Genomic DNA, 15,310 nt, shown 5'->3' on the forward strand with positions numbered 1-15,310 from the left:
TGGTTTCCTGTCAAAGTACTAACCAGGCCTGATCCTGATAGCTCCCAAGATCAGATGGGATCTGGTGCCTTTATTTATGCCATCATAGTTCTGGCTTACAAAGCCTTCAAAGTCATAAGGCCATGATAGCTGAAGTCAGGTCCTTCTGTGTGAGCCTGCTTAGAATTTGAGATTCTCGATGGAGGCTCTGTTGCATGTCTCCCATCTCAAAGAGCTTGGTTGGTAAATACGTGATTCAGAGCTTTCTCTGTGGGAGTGCCTTGGTTGTGGAATCCTCCCCCAAGGGAAATCAAGCTTACTTTATCCCTGCAAAGCTTCTGGCAGACTGCATTGTTTCTTATGGTCTTTGGATGGCTTTTGGGACTATTTTAACAGTTAATCTGTTTTAAATGGATGTCTTTATCTGGTTTTATCTGTTATGCATCACCCCAGGAGCCCTTGTGGGTTTAAGTGTGATAAATTGATAAAGAGTGTGGGAGAGGAGAGGAGGGAAGATCTACAAAGATATGCGAGTCAAGGACAGAGAGAGATACAGAAAGTCAATTCATATAATAAAATATAATTTTAGTGTACCTTATTTTCATTGATGCAGTTTGAGTTGCCAAGAATACCAGATTAAAAACTTTTCTCTGTGTGATAACTGTGGCTTGTGTGTGTGTGTATGTGTGTGTGTGTATGTCTCTGCTTGGAAGGGGATCAGAAGGCTATTTTCTGTGCTGTGCACCCCAGTCAAAACCATGCTTGGGCAGGAAGGACATGAGATTGCATGCATGATCAATGTATAATCTTAACCAAAAGCACATAAGAATTAAACAGAGAAAGATTTGCTAAATGCTTTTTGAAAGAGTATGGTGTACTCTCTCCTGCAAGTGTACTTTAATTTAACTTTAAACATGTCAGAGGCTGTAATATCATGGTTACTTGAAACAGATTCCATGAGCTTACTTCAAAGTTAATGCACTTATTATTTGGGATTTTGGCATTCCATTCTAAATACGTTTACTAGTGGACAAGTGCTAAAGTAGCACTATGAGAAGTACAAATACATCTTGATTGTTTGAGCAAAACATGTAAATGATGTGCTGTTATTAGAATGGTGAACATGAATTTGGTCCTTGCATAATAATTTGTTTCAAAGAAAGTCAGTCTCTCCTAATACTATTTCCAACGCTAATTTATGTTACTTTCTTTCATGTCCTAGGAGGGGTGTTTGTGGCCTTCTGACAGCTCGTCTTCACGCCAGGGAGCTTCAGAGGTAAGCTTTGAACCTGCGTTTTAGTTAGTAGAATAGGGGTAGCTGGATAGTATGGTTCAGTTGTTCCCTTGTGAGTCTTTGGGCCAGCAAGATGTCTATTTTATCTCATGGTAGCTTTTCACAGATGCCAATGGAAAAGCAGTCCCTGTCCCCTATAACTACTTGGATTGCAGGTACTACTGAGGGCAAAACAAAATTGATAGCAGGAGAGAAAAACAATTGATTTTAACAGAACTTGCAAGAGGGAGAAGAGGGAGGAGGCTGCTGAGGAAGATTAAAGTGAAGGAAGCAGAAGTAATTGCCAGAAGGATGTGGAAAACTTGGAAAGAAGGCGAGAATCACTAACTGCTACATTGCTGAAGGGTGAAAACAGCATGGTACCAAGAATAAAAGGAACAAATACAAGCCTGGGGCTGAAAGAAGAGAAGGGAATCTGCTAATACATCTGTCAGGGTTGACATCTTTGGCTCTCATGATCGACATGCAAGAGTTAGGCACAGACTGAGATGTTTCTGCTCACTTTCTCTTCTCTCTGTGCGCAACAGGCTTTATTTAGGAAGGTTAAGTCAGTGTTCTGGCTTATAGGAGACAGAAGATGGAGTCACTTGCACTTTATTCCAGGCCTTTTTTTCCAACTACTGTCTTGCAGACTTTACCTGAGGATAAAGTGAGATTAATTTGTGCCTCCAAGGTCTTTACTGTAGGGTTTTAAAATATGTTTAACCAGCATGGAGACTCACAAGACATGTGTCTTTGAATAGTCATAATCATATAAATGTTACTTTATATTGGGTTGTTGTATGTTTTCCGGGCTGTATGGCCATGTTCTAGAAGTATTCTTTCCTAAGAAGAGAATACTTCTGGAACATGGCCATACAGCCCGGAAAACATACAACAAGCCTGTGATCCCGGCCATGAAGGCCTTCGACAACACATTACTTTATATTATTCATATTTTTAAAATTGGTACACAAAAAGTTGTTTGCTGTATAGGATCTCAGTTTTTTTCAAGGTCTTAGTATGTAGTATCTGAAACTTTGGTAATGCCTGTGTGCACAATATCACCAAACATTTTGTGACTATTGTTTGGCTGTCCGAGTGGCAATTCTATTTTCTTCTCATTCAGCTTAACTTCAGGAAACAAAAGGAATCTTTGAGGGAAGAAATACATGCTGCTTCAGCAGAACCTCCTGCTAGATTTTACTATTGGCTAGGTGTTAAATCAGCAGATGAAGAACTCATAGAATAATTTTGAATAGAACATTTCCAACTTTTGAGAATTTATCCTTTTCTTCTGTAAGGGATTATTTTCTAAGGTGTGCTTAATTTAATTTGTTCGTAAATGCTTAATGTATCATCAAAATTCTTTCCTACACCTCCCATCAGGGCAAGTGTTTAGATTATGCAGGCCATTTTAGTAGATTACACAGCCCAACAAAAAGAATTCTTGGTGTCTTGGTTTTCATACCTGTGTTAATTGTGTGGTCCTGCATGACATAGGGTTGGATTGGATAGTCCTTGACATCTCTTCCAACTCTGTGATTTAGCTTATTTAATCAAACAATATCAATATATAACACAGCCCAACAAAAAAAATCTTGATGTTTTGGTTTTTAAGCCTATTCCTGGAGTTACTTAGGGTGCCGATGCAGAAAATTGCAGTGGATAGATCTCATTAGCTCTAGTTTCTGAGATATGGTTGTCATGATTTTTTATGAGCAAACAGATGGCAACTGGTATACAGTATATGTTTTGCATATAAAAAACTAGAACTGATAGGGGAAAACCGGTGTCATTTTTGGAATGAAAAGATAAAATATACACAGAAACAGATCTCTAACATTTAAGTTACCAACATGTGTATTGGTCAGGGTTATTGTTTCCAAATGGAATTGCCTAGGCCTGCCTGAGAGTTTCTGTGCATAGAGTCCTTTGCTTCTGTGTGAACCAGTTTTGATTTACTGATATTATTGATGTATACTTTCTTCACGTTGCAGATTATGTATGCCCCACGGTCCAGAGACAGGTTTACAGCTCCATCCTTTATGCAGAGGGAACACTTCAGCCGCTTCCAGCCAACCTATCCATACATACAGCATGAGATTGACCTTCCTCCTACTATCTCTCTCTCTGATGGAGAAGAGCCACCTCCATACCAAGGGCCATGCACACTGCAACTCCGGGACCCAGAGCAACAGATGGAGCTTAACAGAGAATCTGTTAGGGCACCTCCCAACAGGACTATATTTGACAGCGACTTGATAGACATTACAATGTACAATGGGGGCCCTTGCCCACCAAGCAGCAATTCGGGCATAAGTGCAACCAATTATAGCAGTAATGGAAGGATGGAAGGACCACCCCCAACTTACAGTGAGGTCATGGGGCATTACCCGGGTTCCTCTTTTTTCCATCACCAGCAAAGCAACGCACCTCCTTCGTCACAGAGGGGGAGCAGACTACAGTTTCAGCAGAACAATTCAGAGAGCACAATAGTCCCTACTAAAGGCAAAGACAGGAAACCGGGAAACCTTGTCTAGGTTTCCCTGCCATGTGCACTTGGAGAGAGACAGGAGAATCAAACAGGAGCATGATGAAAGTTTCTATGCCCCTGTGCACAAAATTGTTATAAATTTCATGTGATGCAGTTTTAGTAAAACCAAACGTGCAAAGCTGTTCTTTGTTTCTGATTCCTTTCAGGGGAATTGCATGAAAAGTGGTTTGAAATAATTACAACCTTCCATTCAGTTTGGCCACGAGCAGTGTTTTTTTTGTGGTGGGGATTATATCTTTTTTTTAAATCTATTTGAATTATTTAATTTTAAGAGGTAACTTAGCACAGAAATATGTCTCGATCAGCCTGGTTTATATTAAGAAAATGATGCAAAAAAAAAAAAAGTGGATAAGAAAAAGATAGTAGATAAAAGGGGGCAAAATTGGCCGGTTTGCTTTCCCTTCCCCTCCCAGAGTGCTGGAATTGCATTCTAATTCAACATTTCTGTTGTGTGCCAAGATCTAAAGGTGTGTTGTTTTTTTTATATAAAAAAAAGAACACTAGATGAATACAAGGAGTTAATTTGTGTTGTGATACAAGTGTGTTGAATTTGCACTATCTTTAAATGTTTTAAATATTATATATGAGGGAACTGTTTTACATGAAGTTCTTCTATACGTTGTCTTTTCACCTGTGGAATACTGATTATCCTATAGGAACCCTCTTCAGGACTTTGCCCAGGCCTCTGTTGATCACCATCAAATTGGGACTGTAGGATTACATGGATCTCTTTACTATTTTGCATAAATAAAAGTAACTGTCAGAAGACGTCATAACATGTTACCTTTTGCAATAATTTTGCATTCAAATAGGCCAGCAGCAAGTTGTCTTAGAAACCTATGAGTGGAACAAAGCAAATGTGAACATTACAAAAGTTGCCTTCTTTAGGTGGATTGAGCTATAAGCCATTTGTTTAACTACAGCAGATGACAATGCCAGATACATTTACTTTTTTGTAATTAATGATATCTTAACTGCTTGTTGCCCCCTTTTAAAAACAATGCAGTGTTTAGCAGTACCTAAAGCTTTTGCAGATTTTTAACTTCACTGTAGTCCATAATATATTCAGTCACTTAGCCTGACATCATACAATAAATGGTTTAAAAATACAAAATGTTTTTTTGCTGTTAAATCACACTTTGTTGTGTATTTCTATTATCTTTTGTGTCTTAGTTCTTCAGAGATAATTGGATCTGTATGAGACTTCTTCCCAAACTCTGCTAAGTTTTCAGTTAGTTTGACAGTGTTATAAAGAAGTTCCTTGCAGAACCCTCACCACTAGAATACTGCTGAGAATTGTCTTGGAATATTAATCATTTTTTTCAGTTGGTTAATTTCATCTTTGTGCATTGATATGATTTTTATATGAGGTATAAGCAACCATGTAAACTTTTGTGGATCATGCTTGTTTAATTAGAACTGGCTTATCTTATTGAGTGTCATTTTATGACTGCTTAGTTTTAAAACCACAGTTATGCCAGTTAATTTGATTTGTAGTCGCCCATTTGGGGATCATAAGCGGTTACTTCCTGTACTGGATCACCTGCATTGCAAGTAAAATAGATATTTTGAAGAAAAATAGTTGTCAAATTAGAAGCACACACAAAGCACAGCAGGCACTTCAAATGCAGTCAACAAACTGATGTTAAAGAAAACAGGGAATCTCTAGAATCTTAATTTTGATATTTCTGCAAGAATGGATGTTTTACTGCAGAAGTCTGTTTTTATGCTCTTCTGAGTATCATTTTGCTAACTGGAAAAGCTATCAGGTGTACCAGCTATATCGTAATAAATGTGCTATCCATATGCCCTTGTTATCTTGGCTAAATTTTGGATTTTTGTAAAACAGCCGCAGTCTGAAAGTTACTTATGCACATTGAAACCTGATTGCTGAACTAGTCTCTGAACTATGCAGAGTTCTAATGCCAAAACATAGGTGTTGTGTGTGTAATTAACAGATATCTCTATAAAGTTTCTCTGAAGTGGCTCATGGCTTGCTTTCGAGCCATTTTAGTTAATAATTATACTCTAAGAGAAGCCTATTTTTCCAAGTGTCAGAAACCACTCCTTTATTTCCCTAACATAGTCACAGTTTGAACTACTTTTCTTTGATACTTTAGTTTTGCTCAGTTGCGAATTTCAGATTGCCAAACAGCAAGCGTAAATATTTTAACATAATTTAATTTTGTGGAACAGCCAAGTCAGCTATCTCAGAGTTCTCAATGAAGATAAGCTTATTTTGTATTATCTTTTTAACAATACACAAAGGACTTTGGTTCGGTGAAACCAAATGATCATTTATTCCCCATTGCTTGCTTGTTGTGATAATAAAGTGAGATGTCTCTGAATTAAATCCAGAATTGTCAGAAATGGGATTTGCACTGCTTGGTTGTATCAGAGTGTTACAAAGTCAAAACCTATGTTTAATTAACTGATACGTACCTAAGGCCTTAATTGAAACTGAGCTGTCAAACTAGGAACTATTGGATCAATAGAGAAGCAAGTGACGGCATCACATCCTTTGGATTCCAAATTTGCCTTCTCAGATTTATAACAGGTAATATTATCAGTTTTTAATTTAGGCACTTTCTGTTTTTACTCTAAGATTAACACTTGTACCCTTAAGATGACCCATCTTAATGTACATAAACGATAACATCAAGGCCCAAACCAGTTTCTTTCTGTTATAATTGCACCATGTCTGTTTGAATCTTCCTTGAATAATCCCATTATGTGAACTTTCTGGGACCATTTTTGTTTAAGTTAAGGGGTGGTTGAGGGAGGTTTTAGCAGCACCTGAGTGTTCAAATTGTTATTTACTTTTGTTACTGTTCTCTCATCTCCCAGAAATATCTCAGAATCCATAGGTGAAAAAGGTTTGCTCAGCAGTTTGAGTATTACTGGTGAATTTATAAGCAAGTTAATAGTAAGGTTCTGCCTTGAAGGTACTTCGTTATTTCTTTCATCAACACTATTTCTCCTACCCGCAATAAACCTGAAATCCAGCTCCTTGCTTTGTAACTGAAATAAAACGCCATGGAAATATGAATTCCACTGGCATGGCCTGCCCAAAATAGTTTGCTGAGACAGAATGGCAATGTGTCACTCCCAGTTAAGGGCCAATATTGGGGGTCAAAGTGAAGAAACTGTTGGGCTGCGGGTGCTGGCATAGCTATCAATGAGGAATTCTATCAGTTCAACAGCATGTGGAAGTTTGTATTTTTTCCACGCCAGACCATCATCCAGTTACTCCAAGTAAAACATCGCTTAAATCAGTGAAACTTACATCAGTGTTGACTTGCCAATTTCCCAAATCTACTGCAGTTGGGACTAACAGGTAGATTTAAGCCGTGGTGCATAATAAAGAAGACTAGTGAAGTTATTTTTTTCCACCTAAAATAGTCTGTCAAATGTATACTTCTTTATCTATACTACACTATGTCCTTTCATGACGCCAAAGATAGACATTCCACTTTGCCTAATAGTAGAGCTGGTCCTTTCCAATGGAAAGCAATACTGAACAAGAAAAAATGCATTTAGATAATGAAATGAATGTGATTAAATAGCAGCTTCACTTCATAGAGACAGATTCATTGTTTATTGCTATCTGAGAGAAAGTGGTATGGACAGGTTTTTTTTGTACTTGTGTAATTTGTGCTCCCAAAACATCAGGTTGTATACATGAAAAAGTACACGTTGAGCATTCCTTATCTGAAAAGCTTGGGACCAGGAGTGTTTTGGATTTTTTTGGATTTTGGAATATCTATATTTGCATGTACATACACAAAGAGATGAGTTAGAGATACGGGGCTCAGATCCAAACACAAATTCATCTATGTTTTATATATACCTAATACACATAACATGTAAGTAATTTTATACACAGTATTTTAGTAATTTTGTTCATAAAACAAAGTTTGTATGCCTTGAACTATAAAAAGTCACTATTTCAGCCACCTATGTCAACAATTTTGGAATATTTTAGATAAAGGATGTATTTTATCTTCTGGATCCTTTCAGTTAAGAGTTGAAGACGACACAATTTGTGAACACTTAGTTCAATTTTTTAATCTCTAATGTTTTTGTTTGATTTATGTCATGAATCATTTGTAATGCTGTCTTTCTCTTTTCATTGTGGAGAGAGGGGGAAAAGCTCCATTGTTGATATTCACAGAATTAACTTTAAAATGCTTCTATAAAAAGGTAACAATCTAATCAGTTCTTTTTTCCCTTCAGAGAATGCATAGACAGTACCAGTTTGTCCAACAGTTTTCCCTGAGAATGCAAGAAAAAGAAAACATTTGACTAGTTTCATGGTCAATTGTTTTCTCCAGCACATCTCCAGAAAAGTGTTTTTTTTCTGAGATGGCATAGAGTGGTATCCAGGATAGTTACTTCCTTTGAGATCAAATTGTTGTAAAGACCTGTGATCATAACAGGGAGTGTGGGTAGAAATGGAAGGTATAAATCCCAGTAGTAAACTTCGGCAACCACAAAGGATAAAACCACTCTTCCAAGGCAGTGACTTCTACAAGATAACACAGAGTTGTATCTAGCTTGATGTTTGTTCTAATATCAACACAGTCTCAGGCATTTAAGTGGCCTAAATTTAACCATGGGATATATGCCTCAGGTCCCTGATTTGTTTCTATCAGTATTGGCCATTGATTGGTATGAGGGTATGCATGACAGGGTCTTGTACCCCCCCCCCCCCCAAAAAAAAAACCTTATGAAAGTTTAGTTAACTGTATGCCAGAAAATCATGAATGTGACAGTTATTATCCACAAGTGTTAAGGATGGTTTGGAAAAATGTGTTAAAATATTTGGAGATTATTATTATTATTATTATTATTATTATTATTGCGTGGCTCATAGATGCAGACATTCTGTTCAATGTTTATGCTTTTTAAATGTGCAAACAAGTTGTACAAGCTATAAATTTGTTAAAGGACAGGCAAGTTACATTATCAAGTAATTCCATTTTCAGTCAGTTTCCAATAGGATGGCTAAAGGTTTTTTGCAAAATGTGTCAGTTAAAATACTTCTTCTGCAACTATTAAAATTTCAGCTTTGATTTTACTGGACTGTAAAATGCTCCAGATTTTAAAAGATGTTTCCATCTTGGGGTAACATGAAATAATTTATATAATAAATCGTGTTTAAAAGGAAAACCGTTCCTTCATTTTTTATACTCTAGGTTCATAACTAGATATGCCAAGGTACTATTAATTATGAGTTGGTAACAGATTATCAAAATGCAAAAAATATTTTGTATAGTTAACAAATAGAATATAAACACATTTTCCAAAACCTAGACTTTATCATGATTCTTTAATAATAATAATAAACCCCAGAAGACCTATTTTCACTACCTCTCCCCTACTGGGATTTGAAACCTATGCACAGGAACAGTCAAATAGTACCATTAGCATGAAGTGAAAAATATTTACATTTGCATATAAGCTCCATCATTAAGTGTTCAATTTTTATTTTGCATTGAATTTATTTCAGTTGAATCAAAAGAAAGGAAGGTTTCTTTTTTATGTTGTGAGCAAATGTACATTGGTAGAAGGATGAACTCCATGGAGCATTAAGGATGGCTTCGGATGGGCCACTTTCTGCATCTAGAGTAGGAGGGTCACACTCATTTCCACTGAGGGCCATATTAGCCTTATGGTTGCTTTTAAAGGTGATCTAGAGAGTGAAATATTTGTTCCCGACATCATCCATCGTGCAGGAATTGTGCCAGCCTTCAGGTTGCAATGATAGGTGGGATCAGTATGGAAAGGAGCAGTAAGAGCCCAAGAGACATTGGAGGGGGGGGGGGGGCAGAAAACCTGTAACATTAGCCCATTTTTTTTATCTTTCAGTAATCTCATCACAGATGCATTCAAATCATGAAAGGAAAGATTTCTATTTTAGGTCTGAAACTCATTTTCCTACATTCCTACATTATAGCTCGCACTACGATATTTCTGTCATGGGTCAGCCATCCCTCATATTTTTTGCTAACACCATATGTAGCTAGTTTTCACTATATTTGTTAACATTTAGTTTGATCCTATTGACAATTCCTTTCTTTCCCTTCAAATGGACTTCAAATGGAAGTATTCAGCTACAGCTTACTTACCTTGTATATAAAACTGGCCCTGTACCTGACTCTCTTTGGAAAGCAAGGGACATCATTTCCATGATGCATCTGGTAGTTTTTTGTCATCTTCTGTGAGCACAGTCTGTCTCTGTAACGCAATAGCTGTTATCTTTGTTTTTGCTCATCTATTTCCCACAGTGGTAATGTTCCCTAAAACAGATTGCAGAAAGACTGGTTTGTTAATTGGGGGAGGGGGGTAGTGGAGTTTGAAATTTGTTTAGTTCCTCCTGTTTTAACTTGCATTATGACAGCTAAAAATATAAAAAGTGAGTATGTGAACTGGTCAAATTCATGGGCATTTATTTTCCCTATATTCAGCTTTGTATGCATTGATTTTACTGAGAAGATGCATACTTCTACCTTTTCCTCTCCTAGGACCTTGTCACATACACCGTTGGAATAGCTGAGAATTGCCGCAAATTGTGGTGATCTCGGTTGCGCCCACCCAGGAGACGTAGAGACTTGTTGCCCTGCACCCTGTATCATCGTGGCTTCGCTCCTACCTCGTCACACGGGGGGAAGCTTTTTGAGCTTGCATAATTTGGTCATTTCTATTGAAAAATGGGAAGTCTCTTGTCGTCTGCTGCTGGCAATTTTTCGGCAGTAACAGGTCCCCCCCCCCTCACTTTCGCCCCGGAGCCACCCCGGAATTACTTTTACTGTATGTGATGGGAGCTGGCAGGCTCCATGGCGAAAGTGGCAAAAAACCCCGTCATCATTACCTAAAATAAGCCAGTGTGAAGAGGTCCCTAGTTGTATACTGATCTAATCCATCCTTTAAAAATCAGGGTGTGGGATGATACCACAAGGTAATGCGTTCCTACAGGTCTCATTTTCAACGAATGAACAGTAGGACTGTTGTGAGTTGAAGTTCAACAACATCTGGAGGGACACACAAATCCCACTCCATCTTTTAAAAAATGATCTTGCCAGTTTCTCTCTTGAATCATGCATTTTTGAGGTTTAGGATTCAGATAACTTGGTCTGTTTGTGGTTGTTGTATCCCTGTTTTGGTATAAAATTGTCCTCTGCATTAGAGATTTAATATTTTATTCAAGGCCTATGAAGTAGTAGGTGCATGTGTGAGAAGTAGGTGAGAAGACTGCCGGATAGAATGCAACCTTACATTGGTTTGCTTTTAGTTGGTTTCAGTGAAACAGGATTGCCTCCATGGAATTGCGCATGGGACCAGGTCATTTGTTGCCGTATTACTGCTGCTATAAAATAGTTTCAGTATGTGAGGTTGTTTAGAAGCAATGTGGTTTGTGCTAGGCTTTTATGAATGTTCTTATTCCTCTTTCCTCACCTCCCCTATAATCCCCGTTTTTTCCTTAATTGGTGCTTTGTCACTTGTTATGGAATATTATGATATAGCTGTGATATCAGTTGGACATGTTCATAGTTTGTAAGCAACTGACGTGCCTAATTGTTCAGGTCTTGAGAAAAGAAACATTTTTACCCTTCTTGTCCTCTCTGGGCTTAACAGTTCAAAGTCTATTGAAATCAGGGGACTTGAACAAACTGTTGATTCAGGCCTTATGCTCCCACCTTTATTGTGCCTCACGTAAAATGGTGCTTTTTTTTGGTGGTCTGTTTGAAGGTGTTGAATATGACTTGAATATATTATGCACATATCTTACCCAAGAGGTAGAAGAAGAACAAAATGAAACCCATTATTAATAGTGTAAATTAATGTACAGAAAGGAACAATTTTTCACACAAAAAAGGCATAAAACTTGTGAATGCCTAGGTCCATGTTTTGTCCTCATTTTATAAGAGAATTTGCAAAGGAATGCATACCAATGGCAAAAGCGATGTATTTTTAATTTTCCTATAAAATATCAGACTACAAAGGAAAAAAGAAACTTGAAAGAAGCCACTTTTAACTAGCCTGTGGATGGTGACTGACTTCTGCATTTTTGTGGGTGTTTGTATGTGCCACATTAAAGACAAAAGTCAGTTTTAACTTTATGGCAGCCTACTTGTTTTGTCTGCAGCTTTGTTATGAATATATTGCAAAATCAACTTTTCAAATGTACAATTAACAAGAAAATATCTGTATTTTGCAATATTGCTGTGATTTTCTTTTAACCCTTTTTCAAATTCATGTCCAGATGGTGATTTTAGGGGGACAAACATTTGCATTCAGCACATCTCCTTCTCCTGCACTCTTTTAATGTTGGATACTTTTGTCCCAATCCATTCACAATCCAGGCAACGGTGCCTTGTGGCACAAGCTGAAATTTTACTCATAATGTTCCCAAAGCTACATATGATTACTGGCAAATTACCCATTTCACTAGCTTCATGCACTTTTTGTTCAGGACACAAGCACTTCTAGCTGAATGTGTCTTCCTAATTTATTTTAACTGTGTATTAAAGAATGTTCTGGTTGATCGATCTTGGGTATGTCTGAAATTATTGTGAGTTCTTACATATATAGGCTCCAGTTTTTCTAGTTGACCATGATTCTGAGCCAGTGACCTTAAGCATTATGAGCATTTTTGTTTGCTTTTTCGTGAAAGAATCAATGTAATGCTATCCTCTTGGGCCTTTGTTTTTAATTTAGAGACTGAGATGGGACTTTGCTGATGAGAACAAGGAAGAGATCCTTCTGTATAGCAGGTGCTGCACAGCAAGGTTACCTTGGCAGTACAAGTTTTCCATCTGTCCACACTGTGTCCTGCTTCTTTTAGCCTAGGCTTGCTAGGAAAAGCAAATACCTCAGAAAACTAAGGTTGTTTTTAGCACTGAAGGCAACACAAAATACTGTATAATTTTTAAAAAGCAACCCTTTCCAATATTGGTTGAAATTCAAATTAATCCTGTGACCAAGGAGTTTGAAATGTGTTTCTTATATTTCCACATTTATCTGTCCTTGAGCAAGAAAAGGGTAATGGGGGTGTCTTCAGAATTGTGACAGTAGATTTCTCCTAGCTATCTCTGTTTCCCCATTTGTTGAATTCCTGGGCCACAAATTGATAGCTGACTGGTTCACCGCCCCTGGTTTGTCCAGTTATAACAAAATGGTTTCCACACATCTATTGGTAGCTTTGCTGACATTTTAACTACGGACATAATGTGGTGATTGAAATTGTGTTCGTAAAATCATCAGTCCAAAAAAAGATCTTCACAATGAATGGTCATCAAGGCCAAAGAAGTTCAGAAATGTGCCCTTTGCTCAGCTTTCCTTAGATTACAGTAGAGTCTCAGGTATCCAACATAAACGGGCCGGCAGAATGTTGGATAAGCGAATATGTTGGATAATAAGGAGGCATTAAACATCAAATTAGGTTATGATTTTACAAATGAAGCACCAAAGCATCATGTTAGACAACAAGTTTGGCAGAAAAAGTAGTTCAATACACAGTAATGCTTTGTAGTAATTACTGTATTTATGAATTTAGCACCAAAATATCACGATATATTGAAAACATTGACTACAAAAATGCGTTGGATAATCCAGAACGTTGGATAAGTGAGACTCTACTGTATCTTGATTTCTGTGTTGATGTCTAGATTTGCCTGTTAACATGCTTTCAAAGAAATAGATACTTACATCCTGTACCAGAAACCTAATTCCTGTTCAAAGTACCCAATAATTCATTATTGTTTTTAGAATTTTCATATCCTTGGAGATCTTCTTTTCTTTTTCCTTATCCACACTCATATTATGTGTCTTATGAAAATACAGAGTATATTTAGTTGATTTGTTTGTTAATTTTGTTGGGATTTGAGTTGCAAAAAATGGTGTACTTGGTTCTGCAGCATTCCAGAAAAGACAAAAATCTGTGAGTGAGCTATATATCAATTCATACTTAAAATGCAAATTGCAAATTGCAGTAACGGATATTGCACACCAAGTGGACCAAATAAGAAAATGAATGTTGAAACAGCATTGAGAAAAGGCGTGACAGAACCTATGAAGTAAACATGGAGGGTTCTGTGCATGCTTTCTGACTTGGTAGATGCCATCTATCATTCTAGAGCAAAGCTCGAGGCACATTTGTTAGCAAGACTTAAACAGAAACTTCATTATGTCAAAGCAGTCATTTCTTTATTTGTCTGGTAATTTTTTTTTTTTGCAAATTACCAGACAATGTGACTTTGAAGTGGCCTGTCATATAACTTAAATGCAGAGAAAGCTAGAATGATTTCTACATAAGCCTCATGTGTTGGGTCCACACTGCCCACCTCATGAATGAAATGGTTTCTTTTATTCATGGAAGGCACTGGGATTTAGTGGGAGATGCCTACTGGAAGAAGCAGGGACCAGAAACTCATGTTGGTACAGAAGATCCTCCAACCCACTAGAATAGCCTTTCAGTAGATACTGATGGGGTGTAAAGGGACGGAGGAATTATGACCAATGCCTTCCTGCCCACTTCTTCCAGGGTGAGCAAAACTCTGCTAAATGATGTTCTAGATCCAACCCATTTGGTTTACCGGTGAATCCGTGCCTGCCTTCAATATGCTGACCATTTTATTGTATGTTAAAGTTATGTTTTCAGTGTATAATGTGTATTTCATAATAACATGCATATAATTTGTTGCTTTCCACACTGGGCCATGCGTCGTTTTTTTAGCTATCTAGTTTGCATGTGTGTGCATGAACATACATACATGTACATATGCATTAATTTTGTTTCAAATTATTTTGAAAAAAACAAAAACTCAATCCATATTATGTAGTCTTTCACATTTAAATTATTTTTTTGAAAGGAGAAAAAGAAAAAAAAAGTTGTCTCTTTTTTTTTTTTTTGGAACTTCTTAATAGCAGTTAATATGGAGTTACAAGGACTCTTGTTTTTATTATCTTTCTGTTCCCTTTAACCCAATCAGTTTCCTGACTGATTTCTAATGTATATGCAGAAAAAAGGTTTCAACAGTTGTGTATCTTCTTCCTTTTAACTGAGCAAACGGTGATGTTCTAGTTTTTAGGCCTAAGGTCAGTTATTGCAATACTTTGAAAGAAAAATGTTGCTCTAAGTGCTGTTGTTAGTTATAAATAAAGATTCTATGCTTGTTCTTAAGAAGCTGTGGTCAAACCACAGAACAAATGTATTAAAAAAATCAAGTCAGTAATTGGCCTCCTGTTCTGTTTTTAACCTCTTTATGTCAAATAGATTTTGTTCTCAGGTTCAATAGCCAATGGTCATACAGATGTACAAGGACACTCTTGGATTGCAGATGACTTTGAGGGTGGAAGAGGGGTCTTGAGGTCATGCTTAGAACTTTCTTCCCTGTCTAACACTTGGGTCTTTTTTTAGAGAGAAAAAGCGGGATATCATCATTATCATCATCAACAACAACAATGAATAGCCCTGCACTATTCAGTCTTGAATGGCT

The 15,310-nt window shown here is 37.2% G+C and overlaps 1 protein-coding gene across 4 annotated transcripts in view; it reads left to right on the forward strand.

Moving 5' to 3' along the window:
- The window catches only part of ldlrad4 (low density lipoprotein receptor class A domain containing 4), a 364,130-nt gene extending 349,084 nt beyond the window's left edge, over positions 1–15,046 (forward strand). For all 4 annotated transcript variants that reach the window (XM_062980560.1, XM_008108716.3, XM_003219695.4 and 1 more), the window contains 2 exons: positions 1,202–1,255; positions 3,253–15,046. In XM_062980560.1, the coding sequence (XP_062836630.1) occupies positions 1,202–1,255; positions 3,253–3,795 (597 nt within the window). In that variant the 3' untranslated portion in view covers positions 3,796–15,046. The remainder of the gene's footprint in view (positions 1–1,201; positions 1,256–3,252) is intronic.
- The last annotated feature ends 264 nt before the right edge of the window (positions 15,047–15,310 follow it).

Source organism: Anolis carolinensis, chromosome 4 (genome assembly GCF_035594765.1).
Source record: "Anolis carolinensis isolate JA03-04 chromosome 4, rAnoCar3.1.pri, whole genome shotgun sequence".
In the NCBI taxonomy this organism is placed as follows: Eukaryota; Metazoa; Chordata; class Lepidosauria; order Squamata; family Dactyloidae; genus Anolis; species Anolis carolinensis.